At 36.4% G+C, this 19,181-nt stretch overlaps 1 protein-coding gene across 5 annotated transcripts in view; it reads left to right on the top strand.

The window, feature by feature from the left end:
- Window positions 1-19,181, top strand: part of wake (wide awake) — a 409,422-nt gene that overhangs the window by 351,892 nt on the left and 38,349 nt on the right. Inside the window, exons 1-2 of one of the 5 annotated variants that reach the window (XM_067760884.1) lie at window positions 13,723-14,683; window positions 14,726-14,812. The exons of the other annotated variants lie outside the window; for them this stretch is intronic. Coding sequence (XP_067616985.1) covers window positions 13,723-14,683; window positions 14,726-14,812 — 1,048 coding nt within the window. Of the gene's footprint in view, window positions 1-13,722; window positions 14,684-14,725; window positions 14,813-19,181 lie in introns of those variants that run through there. 5 annotated transcript variants of the gene reach the window in all.

The raw sequence follows: 19,181 nt of genomic DNA, 5'->3' as shown, positions 1-19,181 counted from the left end.
ATTGCACCAGTCTATTTCACGCAGCTCTACCTTGTCCTTGCTTCTTCTTCTTCTTGTGACAAAAAAAGAAGACTTTCCGTAGGTTTTGGAAGGTTTTATCGATGTTGATGACGGATATTGGCCCAATCCGGAAAACAGCACTATGAAGGCTCGAACATCTCGGGAAGAATAGGTTGTCCAAACCCCTTCTTCCATAAGTTACTTGTGAGCACCAGAGCCTCGCCTGATAAGCATTCGCCAAGCGTAACTGATTTTGAAGATTGGGTTGGCGAAGCTGTTGATTGCGCTTTCAATCCCCTTTCAAGGGATTGAGCTGTACAACCCATTGAATACCTCGTTCTTTCTTCGAACCTCCTCATCCGATAAGACATGATCATAGTACAAAAGATAAAAAGCCGTCAAAAAATATTTTAATCGGCACTGCATATGGAGACAGAGTAAGAGCAGATTTCCACTGAGCCACGGGCGTGGGAGCACTTGATCTCTCTTGGTCCTTCGCCTCAGTTTTTCAGTTGCCACGAAACAGGCTTGACTTTTCATCGGCCAAAATCACCGATGCGGTTAGGCGCCAATTAATGATGATGAATAAAGGTTTCTAATTTAAAGTTTTGTATCCTTTTCCATTTTTTCTCACAAACCGATAAAAAATCGATAACATGCCAATAAAAATCGAGAGCCCACCGATAACAAGATATGTAGATAGTTATCGATAACACATCTTTAAAAACATCTCGATGACTCGTCTATATCGGCTGGTTACAATGGCAAATCGAGAACAACTCGATAAAAAGCCGACCAAGTGTTTCTCATAAGTTCAATATTATACCGAAAATTACCTAAAAGATTACCGGGACTGTTCCGAAAATGTCCTGTAAGATTTCCGAAATGGCTCCGTAGAAATTTCCGAAACGGTACTGGAAACGATCGTGTAAATGCGCCAGTGTAGTCGCGAAATGTATCCGAAATACCCTCAAATGGTTTTCAAAAGTACCAAAATGGTCCTAAAATAAATTCGCAACATTGCTTCGAATAAGTCCCCAAGTAGGTTCGAAAAAGTAACCATATAATAGTCCTGAAAAAATCTCAAAGCGGTACCGAAATAATCCCAAACAGTTCACGAAGTAGATAAACAACCCCGCAATTATTCTAACTTATCCTGACTTCGTTTCATATTGATACCAAAGTAGTTTTGTTTAAAACCTAAACAGTACTGGATCTGAAATAGGATCGAAACAGGTCCGATATAATGCCGGAAAAGTTCACGATGCCGACACGATATGAACACGCATTTATCCTAATACGTGCCGAAGCTGTGCCGATATCATAACAAAAAAGTCCCGCATTTGTTACAGATGGTACTAACGTAATTCTGAAATGGTTCTTATAAAATTCCCAAATATTCCTGCAGTTATCTCAAAACTTTTCTGATATAATCGCGAAAAGCACACGAGCTCGACACGAAATAACCCTGCAAATATCCTTAACATATCTCGAAGCAGTATCGATATTATTAAGAAAATGTCCCGAATTTGTTTGAGAATGGTACCAAAATAGTTTCAAAAATATTACAAAATTTTTCTGAAAATATCCCAAAAATTATAATAAAACCCCCTCCACAATAACTAGGATGTATTTACTAATTTGTGAAGTAATACATCTCTTCATTTTCCAGACAATGTCTTGCAAATATTCTTGAAATTATTGAAACTATTTTTAGAAACAAACCCCCGAAATAAAATAACATTTTCTCCCTGACTGCCATTTTGAGAAAGGTACTAAATGGCATTGAAACGTTCTCGAAATACACGATTGTTTTACTGGGTTTTTTTCCGTGTTTTAATTTGGATTCACTTTTGTACCATGAAAAGTACTAAACCGTATGAATGAATTTAATTTTCACTCTGTGGTCAAGGTTCTAGTGCGCCGGTAAAAAATTTTAGTTTCTTTTTTGAACCTAGCCTAAACCTCGCAAGGTTTACTGCTGATTATAAGTTTTTTTAAACAACTTTCGAAACCACTAAACAATTTTAAGCAATTTGTAAGATATCGTGGTTTTAATTTTAGTCTAGATACTTGAAAAATAAAATTTTCCATGAAAAGTTTATAGTTAAAACCAAAAAGTTTTACCCGTATCGCATTTTAAAATTTTTTGATCTATTTTATAATCTATTCGTTTCGATTCGAGGAGCGCGAAGATGTATTTTCTAACTCTTATGGAACTGATGGTGTTTCTCAATGTCATTTCGCATCTGATTTGATGGGACCACAAATTGAGGCATAGCAGCAACAGGCAACAGGCAACTTCCTTCCTTTTTTATATGCTATTTTTGTTTGGCATACAAAATTGTTCTACATAAATTAGCAAAGAAATCAGGGTGCAAGAAATCGATGTTTTCGGAACTTCGGGTTTCGCATCCCTTGCAAATACTTATGTATGTACATTCCATCATACTTTCAAGATTACTATAGTTCACGAGCAGCTATAACTACGTATATATTACCAAGTACTCGTATTGTTTGATTTGATTTCAAGTAACTTACTTGAACTTCCTTAAATTGCGGTGCACTGATTGTGAATTATGAAACATCATGCACTCAAGTATCAGCAATTTATGTATTCATTGTTCAGACAATACTATTTTGTGAATTTAATGAATAATATTTACATAGCTTATCTATGTACAAAAATATTATTGAGAATATTTGATCACGTGCTATGTAGTAGTAGCCTAGCAGGAATAATTACATATGTATGTATGTACATAAGTACTGAATTGTTTTATGAATATAGATTGACTTCATTATATATGAATAATGTATGCGTACTCTCATTAGAATCAACCAATGAAAGTGAAACGCCACCAGAAGCAGTTGAAACTTTATTAAATTTTTAAATATTGGGAGTCTTTAAAGAGTGAGAAAGGTGTCCTAAATTGGAGCGTTTATGCTCTTTATGAGCTCATACTAGCGAGGTGGTTCGATATGAGCGTTATTTCATGTATCATATGAGGGTGAATAAGAGTCTTATATGACTCATATTGGAGTTCCAAACGGCTCATTTTCGGCACTTATTGGACTCCAAAAAGACTATTTTATGAGAGTAATTTATGACCCTTACACATGGCCGGGTATCGGCCCTTAAATTACAAATTTTCGATATTGGAAGCATGGCCAAAACCGTTTGAAAACATCATCACCACTATTCTGCAAGTCGACTTGGATTGGAATTTTTACGATTTGGCAAATTTGGTATTCTGTGTTCCAATCTCTTTTGATCCGACTTCGAATCGTTCGATTTTGTGTATTCTGCATTTCGATCGTAGTTCCGTTTTTCTAAGTTGCAAATTAGTTGGCGGAAAAATGTTTTTTTTTATTTTTTTATTAATTTATAACAGAATTTTAACAAAAAAGTAAGTAAAACTTGTTAAGAAACGTAGAAGGCTTGATGATGATTGTTTTTTATATGTTTCCAGGTCAAAAACAACGTGCCGATGTCGAAGTCCTTGGACGTATTTGTCCCGCAAAAGTATCTGACGCATACTTGAAAGCATCCTTATTAAGTCGAGAGTTTTTTTGAACCTAAATAAACTTTACCACTTTTAAGTTCAATTTCTTACAATTCGTCACTCATCTCAAATGGATTACAGAAATCTCGCAATATTTGCCTTTCCCTTCTCGGCTTGCCTTTTTCATATGCGTTGCTTTCCAACTCCACAAATAATGCCGCGGCTATGGATTCCAGTATAATAGCTATAAATTGGCCCTGATGAACAAAAAAGGGATTGCTTTTTTTGACCTTTTCCTTAAATTTCAATGAATAAAAATTCAAGCAAATGCTTTTTTTATAAGCAAATGCTTTTTTTATAAGCATTTGCTATTTCTAAAAGCAATTGCTATTTTCATTCAGGATTTGCTTATTTCTATAAGCAATTCCTGAATTCCGAATGAATAAATGAAGCATTTGCTATTTTTAGGTAGCATTTGCTTACGCTTTTCAAGGCTGCTCTACCCCATGCTAAATTTTTTGTAATTTAGTTTTTATTCGATTTTCCTTCGCGCAACATTTAACTATGGCGCAGTTTTTGACTATTCGTAAAAGAAAACACTATAATGTGCGAAGGGAATGTAATAATGAAGACTTTCGGAAGCTATATCGATTCAATCGTGAGAACGTAGAGTGGTTGAGCACCTATTTTTTGGACGAAACTTGCGAAAAACGAGGAGGTGCGTTATCAGCATTTGAAAAGATGAAGATCTTCCTGCGCACAATTTCCGATCCGGGCTATCAAAATAGTGTAGCAGAAGAGGTTGGAGCTCATCAAACTACAGTATCCAAAACTTTTAATTTAGTAATGAGTGAAGTTTTAAAGAAGGCACATGTGTGGATTAAATTTCCCAAGTCTGGCGAGGAAATGATTGCTGCTAAAAATGGATGGAGGGAAGTGTACTCTTTTCCAAATTGTATCGGAGTGATAGACTGCACACATGTTCGAGTTCCGAAATCACAAGCTTTCGGTAACGAGTACGTCAACAGAAAGGGCTTTACAAGCATAAACGTGCAGGCAACTTATAATGAAAAAGAAATATTTACAAGTGTATATTGCCAGTGGCCAGGCTCTGTACATGACAGCAGGATTTTTAAAAATTCGGACATTTATGACGTACTTCAAAACTCATCAGAAAACGTGCTACTTCTTGGAGATGATGGTTATGGTATATCTCCCTTTTTGATGACACCTTGGAGGAATCCAATAACTCTTCAACAGCGGCACTACAATAAACTATTTTGCAGAGAACGAGTTGTAATTGAACGATGTTTTGGACAATTGAAAGCAAGGTTTCCGATTTTACAATACAAAGTTCGCAGTAAGATTGAAGAAATCCCTTCAATTATAATTTTTTGCATTGTTTTGCACAATATTGCAAAGTTTTTAAAAGATGACCCCTTTGAACTGCCGGAAGAGCCCCACTACTTCGAACAGGTTCCAGCCGAACCTATGAATAACAACGTGATGAGGCAATTGGGCCTGCAAAAGCGAGAACTTTTAACGCAGCAACTTTCTGATGGAATTTGAAATATTTACTAATATTTAATAATTGTTTGGGCTACAAAACAGTATACCAAAAATGTTAAATAAAAATTAATATAAATATATTAAATAAATAATTTAATAAATATAACTAAATAAACTTTTATTCATTTTTGAGATCTCTTTCTTAGATACAGGGGAGTAAAGTCTTTGTACAAACACAAATTAATTCATTTAAATTAATTCATTTAAAAAAAATTCGTAGTCTTTATTTTTCTTTTCACTTGTGTGTTCTTCAGCCTTTTCTAGTTCTTTTTTGGCTTTTTCTAGTTCCATAGTTTCCCTCTGTTTAGGGATCCGTATCAGCTCCAGTTATTCAAGGATTACTAAACGTTGCAACTCGGAATTGTTCAAATTTTTGGTCTCATCTGTTTCCGGCAAGGAGCAAGATTTACGCTTCAATATTGTCTTTGACATCACAGAACTTGAGATAGTAGGATTTTCAGGTAATGACAATTCGTTAATTCCTGCGGATTTTGCACCTAAAACCGGAACAATAAAGTTAATAAAAGCAAAATTTCAAAATTCCCAATTTTTGTTTATTACCTGGAATTTTCGCAAACACTGGGCTCTTTTCTGCATCCAAAAGATCGATGAGCATTTTTCCCAAGGCTTGTAAGAAATTCTCTTGTTACCAGTGCGTGATAAATCAAATTTTTTTTCACTTCTGTTTTCATGTTTGAAATTTTTTTCATTACTTGCTTTGTTGTTAATGAGTTATTGAAAATAACTTCATATTTTGCAGTTAGCGCTTGTAAAGCAGACTCCTTTTCATTTTTTATTTGCGGCACTTGTGACTTGTTGAAAATTACCTTATGTTCCTTTAGTGCTTTACAAAATTGAGTTGCTGATCGACTTCCTCATTTTCCGAAAGTTCGGTAATGTCCGACATGATCGATTTCACGTATGGTCACACCCGCTCTATGCCACTTTCTGATGTAAATGATATCTACCAAAATTTTTCAACATATATATATGTGTTGCTTACTAGCTATTGCTTATTTTTTATTCATCAGGCCCAATGTGTCTGTTCGTTGGGTCCAGTTATATGCCAAAGCAAGCTGCCGGAGTAGAGGAAGGTGAAGCGAAAACGTAAACAATCCTTGCGGAAAGAAAAAATAAACCTTCATAAAGTATTTTAGGCCAGTGCAATGAAATTAGCATCCATAAAATTAAGAAAATATCAACTATATTCGTGCAGGAATCCGTTTTGACAAAACTAGGTGGCCATGGCAGGGAATTGGCCAAAATAACGAAAAAAACGCACTTACAATTATGAAAGCACTTCACTCAAAAAAATATAAGACGGCGGCAATATATTCTATTGCTTTTTTTTTTGTACAAAATGGCGTGGATAATAAAATATAAACGTTTTTCAGTGCTTTTTACAAATTTTCTTTAATTTATTTTGTTCCAATGTTCACACATTCCGTACAAACAGCTGATTTCGAAATATCATTTGCTCTTCCTCTTCTCGTTACGATTCCGTCGTAATGCAGAATACCCAACTTCGATTAAAGCGGAGCGTAGAACGGGAACATAATCGAAATGCAGAATAGGGGTGCATATCTGATAGGAAACCCTTAACATAAACAGAAAAATAAATCAGCATGGCAACTTTCTTCATAAGTAGAATATGCGGTGTCAGTGCTCTCAGCGCTTGTTGGAGACATAGGAGATTCGATACGCGGTGAGGTAACAAAAAGAAAATGTCCAATATACTTACATGGTACAATGCAGGGATTCCCAACGAAAATAAAAAAGCATTCGTGCAAAATATAAAAAGAACACTTAAGGTTATAGCAATGATTCAATAATTGGTAATAGCAAAAGCAATAGGCTAATTCAACGTGGTTGAAAGGCGTCTATTGTGATTCATGGTGGATCTATACAAGGTGGCAGTACGGAGACAGCTGATTTGTACTTTGTTAAAATGATTTGATACATCAACTTCCGACGCAGTACGATTTTGACATAAGTACATGGAAGTTGTATTTATGTTTGTAGGTATGTCACCGCGCTGCCACCTTGTATGGTTCCGCCATAATTATGGATGATTATGATTAAATTTTTATTTATGTAAAATGAAATGTGTGAAATAAAAATTTTTCAACTTTTCCTAAGCTGCTCAGTTTAGTAATTTTTATAATTTTCGCGTGCTCATAATTTTATCAAATTGGAGTCATAAAAAACTCCTTCGGGATCATATTTCTGAGGCCCATATTTTTCACATATTCCGGATTCATTTTTGAATTCAAAGATATGAGCGCTCCGAGAACGTTTGAGGGGCAGTATTTTAAGTTAAGAAAAAATTAAACCGTTTCCAGAAGAGACCCACTAGTCCCGGTTTATGTATAAAAAAAAAACCGGTAGAGTATCTGCCAATCTCTAAACGCGTGTCTTCTTCGTAAGCATCTAGAAATTATTATGATTAGGTTAATTTAGCAGTGTATATGAATACGTACGTCGTACGTGGATCTCTTGGAAGTAGGTCGATGTGGTATCTCATTATCTAACTGTGTAACACTGGCTAAAGTTTTATAAATCTTATTAAAATGACACTTCCATACAAATTTCCAATAACAAGGCCCTTATAAGCATGTACTATTTTTTATACTCAGCGTGCTTTGCACACAGAGTTTATTAACTTTGATTGGATAACGGTTGATTTTACAGGTATAAAGGAATCGAGATAGATATAGACTTCCATATATCAAAATCATCAAATTCACAAAATTTGGTACACGAGCTTATCTGCACACAGAATAGATTGGTATTGAAAATGAGCGAAATCGGATGATAACCACGCCCACTTTTTGTGTATATACCATTTTGGAAAACACAAAAAACCTGATTATTTAGTAAATAATACACCTAGAATATTGAGATTTGACACGTGGGCTGATATCGAGGCTCTTGATTAAAAGTGTAAAAAAAAATTTAAATTGGGCGTAGCACCGCCCACTTGTTATAAAATCAATTTTACAAATATAATCATCATAAATCAAAAACCGTTAAACCTTTGGTAACAAAATTCGGCAGAGATGTTGCAGGGAATGCTTTGAAGAGAAATTAACAAAATCGGTTAAAGACCACGCCTACTTTTAAATAAAAGATTTTTTAAATGGTCGTAGACGAAAATGATCAGCGAAAAAGAGCTTTGTATCATTAGAACTTTACTTTCTAAATTGTATTATAACATTAAATTGGAAAACACTAAAATTTTTGAAAATGGGTGTGGCACCGCCCCTTTTATGACTAAACAATTTTCTATGTTTCGGGAGCCATAACTCGAAGAAAAATGAACATATCGTTATGAAATTGTGTACGTATATTTTCCTTATAACAGAAAATATTTCTAGTAAAAATGGACGGGATCGGTTAAAGACCTCGGCAACTTAGATATAAAACAAGTTTAAAAAGGTCGTGGACTAGAATAATAAGCTATAACTTAGTAAAAATAGTTTGGAATCAATGATATTTCACTCGTCAGTTTTTATTGTAAGAGCAAATGGGGGGACATTTTTTTTAAACGGGCGGCGCCACGTGTTATGTAGAAAAGTAATTTATCTGAAATGAAATGTACAATTGAAGCTCCCGCTGAGTATATAATGTGCAGTTACACCCCAACTTGAACACCTTTACTTCTTATGAATAATATTCGAGACTGAGCACTTTCATGCAAATTATTCGCAATAGCATTTATGCTGCCCGCATTTTGCAAATGCGCATTTCAAATCATATTTATGGCAGGATTCATAACATGTAGTTGAGTTTGATACTTGTATTTCTTAGCAAGCGTTGCCTATCTCGTTCTTTAAGGAAAGATATTCCATATGAAATCATGAGAAGCACATTGACATGATAGAAAAGGCTTAGATTGTATATATTCAATTCAACTTCCGTGGAACACTTGTACCGCTATTATTTTGTCAGGTATATTCCACCTTTCGAACTGTGAAACATTTTTGATTTTTTTACAAACAATTCAAACTAACCTGAAAAAGACCAAGCATGTTCCAAGTAGAACTCGGTATGTTGGCTAATATTTGAGGGCCAATTTACGTACAGTTAAGCTACAAAATGAAACTGAAACTCCAGAACAGGAAAATTTCGGGCGATCTATGTGTATACTTTCACCTTGCAGACAAGCATTGAAGCTTTACCAGTTCAATCTAGTTAGGTTGAGACTTCGTAAAATCAACTACAACAAGTAAAGGTGTCTGAGTTCGGGTGTAACTGCACATTATATACTCAGCGTGAGCTTAAATTGTACATTTCATTTCAGATAAATTACTTTTCTATATAACACGTGGTCCAGCCCGTTTAAAAAAAAATGTCTCCCCATTTCCTCTTATAATAAAACTTGACAAATGAAATATCATTGATTTAAAACTATTTTTTTCTAAGTTATAGCTTATTATTCTAGTCTATGACCCTTTTGAAATTGTTTTATATCTAAGTTGCCGTGGTCTTTAACCGACCCCGTCATTTTTACTAGAAATATTTTCTGCTATAAGGAAAATATGTGTACACAATTTCATTACGATATGTTAATTTTTCTTTGAGTTATGGCTCCCGAAACATAGAAAATTGCTTAGTCATAAAAGGGGCGGTGCCACACCCATTTTCAAAAATTTTAGTGTCTTCTAATTTTATGTTATAATTCAATTTAGAAAGTAAAATTATATTGATACAAAGCTCTTTTTCGCTAAGATATAGCTTATTATTTTCATCTACGAGCCTTTTTAAAATATTTTACTTATATAAAAGTAGGCGTGGTATATAACCGATCTCGTCCATTTTTTCTAGATTTATTTCCTGCAATAGGGAAATTTGTTTACCCAATTTTATTACGATCCGTGAATTTTTCTTGGAGTTCTGGCTCCCGAGACATAGAAGAATGCTTAGTCATAAAAGGCCACGCCCATTTTTTTAAATTTGAAGTTTTTCCTATTTATTGTTAAAAATCCACATGGGAAATGAAATACCATTGATATAAAGCTCTTTTTTGCAAAGATATAGCTTATTTTATTCGTCCACGACCCTTTTAGAAATCTTTTATTTAAAATTGAGCGTGGCCCTTAACCGATTTCGTTAATTTTTCTTCAAAGCATTCCTCATAGTAAAGGCAACACCTCTGCCGAATTTTGTTACGATTTTTGATTTATGATAAATAATATTTGTAAAATTGATTTTATCGCAAGTGGGCGGTGCCACGCCCATTTTAAAAAATTCAAATTTTTATCAAAATGTCTCACACGTCAAATTTCAACATTCAAAGTGCATTATTTACTAAATAATCAGGATTTTTGTGTTTTCCAAAATGTTTTATATATAAAAAGTGGGCGTGGTTATCATCCGATTTCGCTCATTTTCAATACCAATCTATTCTGTATCCAGATAAGCTCGTGTATCAAATTTGGTGAAGATATCTCAATATTTACTCAAGTTATCGTATTAACGGGCAGACGGACGGACCGACGGACATAGCTCAATCAAATTTTTTTCGACACTGATGATTTTGATATATGGAAGTCTATATCTATCTCGATATCTTTCTACCTGTACAACCAACCGTTATCCAATCAAAGTTATAATACCCTGTGTACAAGTACAGCTGGGTATAAAAACAGTCTCATTGCGCATGTGTTAAATGCTCAACGCCGTCAGCAAACATCTTTTTTGTTGTTGCGAGGCTGAATTTAAATTGTTTTGAATTAAACAAGATTGCTATATATATGTATGTATTATTATTGAATGTAAAAATGATGAAAACTACCCTAAAAAAACTTTAGTCATACAATCCATTCGTATCACATTAGAGTACCCACAAAGAGGTATATTTTCACGCAATAGCGGACCACTTCATGTTTTTCACCAATTTATTTTTACGTGACCATTTCTGGAAGTTAGCCTCGCAAGCCAATAAATAATCCGATGTCATTCAGAGCTGGGCCATAAGGCCCTGCTTTTGGAGATCGCAATCATCAAGGACCACATTTTTAAACGAATTGTGTGATCAGCTACTTTTACGAGGTACTCTTTGCGGGCTTCTGTGAGAGATTTTTGCTAGGTACAATTGTCAAGGTATGTATGTGTGTGTGTGTGTGAGTTGTGATAAACAATAGACACATTAGTCACAGGTACAAATAGGTCTTTGAGAGGCTGATGAGTTTTAAGTTGAAGCAGTACAATATGCTGTACTTATGTACGAAGTATGGATGGTGCATATTCGTATATCTCATGTGCTTATGTACATATGTTTATATGTATTTTTGTTATTGGTCACTATGGAAATTCTGATGAGAGCGCATCAAATACAAAGGGCGCTTATAGTTACAAAAATACATGATTACCCAACTCTCATCTAGAAGATTGTTTGATGCCTTATGCGTTCAAAGCGCCTAAGAGTAGACTACATTTCATGGAAAGGGAAATGCGCCTAAAATAATGTTATACTATATTAATAAGGTATGACTTATTTACGGAGAGTTTGCCATGGGTTTTAAAAAATTTCAGGTAATCAAAAGTTCCGCGTGAAAAATGTATGTAAAAATGGAATTCAAAGCAAGTTTTGAAGTTTGGGCTAATTTCTGTGGCGAAATTATTCTAAAATGTACTTGCATAGATGTTATGATTAGACTTACTTTTAAGTATAAACCTTCCTCCCGATTTTACTTGCACTCATTTTTGTAAGCTTCCCATTTAATTTTTATGATTTTTAAAAGAAAGGCTCATCTTTGACCATCACAAACGCAAAGCTTCCCACGCAAACTTTTTTCAACAAAAGAAACTGAAAACATTCATGCATTAAGGTTCGCCCGCACATTTCTGTTTGTCCAAAATTTGCCTGAAATTCGTCAGCAACTATCATTCGTTATAAAATTTACTTAAAACTCGCATGGAGTCTTATTCATCCTATTGACTGTAAGCAGCGAATTTCCAATTCACCAAAAGTTTACCAGAACTCACAAGAAAATTTGCTTTAGCACAAAAGTTCACCCTGAAAATTCGCTTGAGTTAAATTTTGGCTAAAAATTTGCCTGACAGCGGCCTTCCTTTTGTCTAAAAGTTCATCTGAAATTCGCCATGTTACTTACATTACTTTATTTAAAATTCATCTGCGATAGCGGTCGCTCTCTAACTTCACCTGAAAGTTTTCGAGCGAGTTTGCTTGACATTTTAAGCTGAAAATTTTCTTTAAATTGAGTTGAGTTCAGTTACAATTAAAATTCTTTATCAAATTTCCATCCGACCAAAAATATCCCCAAAATTCGCCAGCGAATTCACTATCGCCTGCAAGATCGCCCTGCATTGTATTTCACGAGCAAATTTTCGTTGGCCCAAAATTTTGTTTTAAGCAAAGCTTCACTCAAAACTTAATCTCAAACTCGACAGCAAGTGTGATTCATGTTTTCTAGCAAACTTTTTTTTTTTTTTTGCTGCGAATAAAAATTCGACAATGGTTTACGTAAAATTCGCCATATAGTTTTCATTCACCCAAAAGTTTTAGCAGAATTCTACAGCGTATTTCTATTAGCATTATAGGTCGCCGAAAATTTTCGTTCGCCTGAAGTCTCGCCTGTTAATAAGATGTAATATAAGACCATGTTGGTGTGGTGGTAGAGTGGTTCGCCTACCACACAGAAGGTCCTAGGCAAAGGAATATCAATGTTGAAAAAAAAAGATTTTGTAAGTGGAGTCGCCGCTCGGCATTGATTTTGCAAACACTCCGAGTGTATTTCTTCCATCAAAAACTGCTCTTCGAAGTCTGCATAAAACATGTAGCTCCTGTCAGATCCCTTCGGAGGTATACCGCGCCAATTATAATTTTTTTTATTTTTTATTCGACCGTGAATTCGTTTATGTTTTCGGTACGCGCATCGTCTTCGATCTCACTTGATCATCATCATTATCAATCTTCATCACTTTTCAATCTTCATTCACACTTTCACTCATACTTCTTGGTTTTCGTAGTTCTGATTTGGTTTCTATTAACTCACTGAATACTCATCTGTTGTCTAGCTGTATACACGAAAACTTTGTCGCATTGAAGCGCCAATGCGGATAGTCCTTTTTATCGAATGTGGATCAGGTACTAACAGCTTAAGGCACTAGCTCTACTTCAGCGGTAAGGATCGTTTTTGACCCTCGAACTTTCGGGTCTTTGAAGATTAATCGCCGCCTACGGAGGGCATCATCCAAGTCCTTAACTAGTGCCGGATTCGCAATTAGAAGGCGACTAGATGATGAAACCAGATTTTGAGTCGATTATATTTTCAAATGCTGGCTGGGATCACACCATATGACATGCACATGAAGTTTATGAATTACAAACTCTCTGCAGCATTCCCAGCAAAACTCCAGACGAGGGTTGAAATGAATATGAGACATGAACGTTGATTTAGTTTAGATTTTTGTAACGTACGCGTCGCTTAGATTTTCAAACCCGGCGCAGCGCGTTCAAGTGTGAATTGTCAGTTACAAGACGCGGTGATTTTATTCACAGGCAATTTCGTACACAAAGTGTTTTAGAAAAATATTCCAAGCAGCTGTGATACATTTATGTAAATACTTTTTTTACTGAATTGAAAAGAGTTAGAGCACAATTAAAAAGTTCCTCAATAAAATGGAACGCCGTCGCGCTAATCGCGCATACATGAAATTACATAGTCATAAAAAAGAGGCAAGAAAAAAACAAAAACATAAACAAAAATACAAACAACAAAAAGAAAATTGTATGCATCACCACCAAAAGCTACCACAAAGTAATGTCGAAACAGAAACCGACGTTGGTGCAACAAAGTGCAACATCAGCGATATAATTGATGTCTCGTCCGTCATCATTGACTCCCCCAGCAGTGAGAATTTCAATTCATTCCATCGTTCACGCTCAATGCGCGCCTCCTTTCGCTTACTCAAAGATAAACTGCATCAGACGCGACAAAATTCTTTTCAATCACCATTCAAATTACACACCCACTTGAGTTTGCGGCGTAAGGCAAACGATAACGGTGGCTTAACCACAACAAATACCAACAGCAATGTGACAGCAGAGCGGCTCCTCAACGAATTTGATGCAGTTGCGGGGTTAACCAAACCAATGTTGCTTCACAACAAACTCGAACGTAACGTCAATCAAAAGCAACGGGTTTGTAGTGCGGGTGAAGATGGGAAATGTTTATGTGTAATACGACCTCAGCTACCTCTCACTACTCAGCCCCCCAATAAATGTAAAACAAAGGAAATTGAACGTCTCATGGCTGAGTTGCCAATGAGTGGATCGCATCGTTTGGGCGAAACGTCGCTGAACTCATTGCGGGTACCACGTAAAGCATGTAAATTGTTACAAATACCAGAATCATATTGCCTCAAATATTTGAGTGAACAAAAACAAGAACAACAACAGGCACAAAGTGCAGTCAAGATCAAATCAGCTGTGACAACGTCAACGGCAGACAAGTCAATCACAAGAGCGACCACAAGCACAATACAAACAAATCCAAATCCTACGTTTTCTATGCAAATCGCGGTTATGGCCACTATGCCTGTAGCAAATGGTCAAGAACAACAGAAATGTGAACATAAAAGTGTGCCACTTTCAGAGAATTTGCGTTTGCAAGACAAAGCAGTGTTGAATATTTGCAGTGATGGCATTTATGGGACAACGCGCATGCGCACTGCAACAATCAGGAAACCTGTGCCATACCTGAATAGTCGTAGGTTTTCTATAGGATTTAAGTTAAATTGTATGTGAAAAGCATTGTGTGTGTATGTGTGTGTATGTGTGTATAAGAAAACTGGTATTCCGGTGCGTTTTTATTTAACTAATAGTTATTTGGACAACATCGCGGTTCCGATTTAATTAAGTAGAACGATACGCATATTTGCAACACTAAGTGGGATCTTGAAACTTCACTCTAATTAATAATGACAATAATTTAGTGCATTTAAACCTCCACAGAGCTTCTCTTTCAGTTTGCGATATTGAAGTTTTTTGGTGGGACACTAAACGGCATCTACGTATTCTAGGAGTATGCGATTAGTTGGCTAAAAATGCCATTTCAATCAGTTTTCTGATTATTCAAACAGTTGGAATTTGAAATAATTCGCTAAAGTTTGCGTAACACATGTAGATTTCTTGTATGTAATTGATCTTTAAATATAATCAAGAACTTAAAAGCAACAATACAGTTTATTGATTGCTCAGATTGTGATTACTTAGTATTCTGACTAGTCAAACTAATTAAACAATGATTAATCAAAATAAGATTAATAAAGAAAAGGAACAGTTTGGAAGGAAGAAAATAATCAATGACCGTTTTTGATTAATTGAGTAATGAAGCTTTAAAGTCAATGCTCGATTAATTTATAAATGGTAAATCTATGGCTAAGGCAGATCAATTTTTTTATGAAAAATGTATTCATATTATAATTTGTCAGTTTCTGTGCAAATAAAATCTGTGTATTATAGAAGATATATTTCTTCTTTGATTGCGCCTGCTAATACAACAACTAACGTATTAATCAGATTTCGATTGCTTCATTGTGATAAATTAACAAAATAATCATTTATTATTTTCTTATTAATTATTTTATTATTTCTTATTAATTGATTAAAAGTAAACGTCTGACTTTCGCAGAAAACAATGAAAACTTTTTTCCCGAAGTACACGGTTTTAGATTAATCAGCTCCTGAGCATTTACGGTTCACGCAGAAAAAATTCATTGAAGTATGAATATCATATATTTAGTTTACAATAACTCATTCAAAACCAACAACTAAATATTATCAATAATTAGGTTGTGATTATTTATTAACTTGAATTATTGAAATGGTTGTACAGAGATTTATCAGAATTTGATTTAATAAGAAAGGAATTCATTTGAATAATCGAAATTGGTTGTTTTCTAATTAACTGCGCAATCAAGTTTTGATTAGTCGACATCCTCGACGAATTCATTGATATTAAATATAATAGCATTGCCACAGTTTCGCATTTAGGCCAAAATGTGACATTCATTTTCGCGTTAGCCTTACAAATTTTGACAGCAAAATGCGGCTCTGGCAACCTCAAGTTCCTCATGGTTCAGGGGGTGGCAGGGCGGTATGGCCTAAAAGGTTTCATGTGATCATATTAAACCGTTCCCGATATGGTCGGGCTAGTACATTTGTGGTGCCTGTTACAGGAACGTACCGGATCTGTGTTCGGCAAAGGACCATCATCATCGATAACACCCTCCGAAACTTTCGGGGAGTATCCTTATCGCCATCTAACAACAATCTTGTTTTGGAACGTTTTTTTTTTTTAATTTAAACTACGTTTCTACATGCACTTATCTACAATAAATCCACAATCGATAGAATGGGCATTTAAATATAATACAGTTGAACGATTACTTTCCCTAGCAGAGTATAGAGATCCTGTATGAGACGATGAAGGGCCCTTACAGTCACTTCAATCGTGCTTCTTCGGGCGACCTACCCCTGACGGTGGATCATAGCCGACCGACACCATAAGTGAGATTGCGGTTGTGCTCTTCCCTTTGACCCGTTTGTGTCGGCCAACCTATCGTCTGATCTTTATTATATTGGGCCTTTTTATTGCAAGCTTTGAGAGTGCAGAGAGGATGTTGTACATGGTTGCAATCTCTCGCTAATGTTGTTATTTCTGCGAAGCTCACTCGAATTTCTGTTTCACAAACATCAGTCGGAATGTAGAGTGCAGCAAATGAACGTTTTTCCTGCAAGCCCCTGTCTGCTAGCAAGTTCGAGTCACAAATGTCGTGGTGTACGTTAAAAACGTGATATTCATCTCTTTATACTACATATTTATAACGAACTAACATGGATATAATAACGTTTCGGTTCTTCTTTATGGACATTAAGGCCATCGCAAGTATGCCAATCTTGACATTTAATAAAGTCAGTTATCTCGTGGTCTCGCCAGTTAGTTCATTTCAATGTAATTGCAGACTCTAGAATTGCGATGATTGACATGTTACTGCTCTAGGCTCACGTTGAAATCCCAATCCAATATCAGGTAAGGGGCTCCGCAGCTTTATGCGCTACATCTAGAAAAGTTGCATAAGTCTTGACAATATGTAAATTTAGTCTTTGGGAAGTTTTGCGTGGCTTACTATGCAGTATCGCAACTAAACGTGCGAACGTTCATTGACGCTATTAGAAGACAGTCAATGTGCAGAAGTTGTACTGAGGCGCGATCCACAGGGCGTCCTAGGGCATGGACAGCGAGACACTTGTAAGGTGGGTTTCGTCGAAGGCTGGGGTAGCACTCAACCAATCCAGAGTCGAAAAAGGACGCCTATTTCCTTTTGAAATGAACACACGTCGATTTGTTGTTGGTATTTTGGTAAAACACAAACATACCGTTGCAGAGAGGTAGACCTGACCTAGGAATGGGAGGTGGACTGTAGCCGAAAGTTGGTGAGTCGGTGGATCGATTTCCGGAGGTTGGTGGAATCGATGCACGTCACAAGTGGGCAGCTGGCGGATTGCAGCGGGTCGGTGGATAGGGCTGGTGGATCGGTTGGTGAAACCGATACAAGTCCCTGGTTGACAAGTTGGTGGATTACGGCGGGTCTGTGAAAACGGTTGGTGTATTCCGGTGAGTCGGTGGACACGGCAGGTGGATCGTTGGATCGATTTCCAAGCAACCGAAGGTTGGTGAAGCCGATACAAGTCCCTGGTTGACAAGCTGGTGGACTATGATGAGCCGGATGGTGGTTAGATTTCAGAGCAACCAAAGGTTGGTGAAACCGATACACGTCACCAATTAATATGGCGGTGACTTCCGGTGAACCGGGAGTTTGTTACTGAACCCAATTTATTCGGTGGTATCTTCCCGTAGATGGGAAGATGACTCACCAGTGTCGGAGGGAAACTGTGAGGTTGAAATTAGATCTCCTCACTCACTACTCTCTGGATACACCAAAAGGAAGCGACCAAGGTCGCCCACTTCGGACAGGATCGAAGGTACCAGACAAGGTAATGGTATCCGCTCACACGCATGGGGTGCGGATCTTACCTTGCTGGTGGCTGAGCTTTCGCTGATCATGAAATGCAGATTATTTGTACTTAGGTAGAAGTGGATATGAAGAGGTTGAGAATTAAATGCCGTCTTAGGTAGACGATCGGTGCGCGTATGAAATGCTTGCATTTGTCAGTGAAATCATTCGCTTGCAGCCAGCTATTACAGTGGTGGCGTATGTAATAGGGACAGTGCATTGGTTACAGTGGGTGCATGTAGAAAATACTTGTAATGCAGGTAAAACGGCATTACACACTGACAGAAGTAGGTGTGTGTATATAAATATCACTGCCGCAATTTCAGTAGCCTAATTATCTTCCTGGAGCAGAATGGAGCAGTCCCGCTGTAACGGGCTGTTCTAAGTATATGCTAACAAGTTTTGAATTTCTTGTATTAAAGTAGGCGCGGGTGTCTCAAAGCAGAGTCGATTTATTATATGACTGTGTAGAAGCTGGTCCCGTATCGTGTGTTACGTTCCGCGATCGAAAACTATTTTTGAAATCACAATAGTTGTAAGATAGTGAATCGGTATAATAACATATGTGAGATGGGGATTATTCGTTCTCAAAATATCCATAATTAATTGTCATTTTCGAAGAAAGGTATATCGTTCCATATCTACCGTTTGATTGAAAATCCTTTTCGATCCGTGGTTGTAAATTACGATACGGGCGCTGGTTTGATGCCTACGCTAAAGGGGTACGCTATTAAGGAAAAGTTATAACGACTTTGTGGAGTCCTGGCACGGAGGGGGCGATGAGGTTGCCCTTCTATTCCCGCGATGGGCTTGCCTGTCCCAAGTAGCGACATAATCGCCATTTATTTTTGCTTGTAATGTCCAGCCAGGGGTATTTTCGATGGAGTCTATACCAAAAATTATAACTTTGTACCTTATATTTTATTTGCGTAGTCCTTCTAATAAAAAACGGTTGCTTATGTTCGAAAGATGGGGCCGCTATACCAGGTTTAGGAATTTGTCATTGAGGATTAACTGTCTTATATTTTCAATACTTGTGCCTGTCGATGGAAAATTGGG

This window comes from Eurosta solidaginis, chromosome 1 (assembly GCF_040869045.1).
Source record: "Eurosta solidaginis isolate ZX-2024a chromosome 1, ASM4086904v1, whole genome shotgun sequence".
Taxonomy (NCBI): domain Eukaryota; kingdom Metazoa; phylum Arthropoda; class Insecta; order Diptera; family Tephritidae; genus Eurosta; species Eurosta solidaginis.
This window is presented reverse-complemented; position numbering and strand designations above follow the sequence as displayed.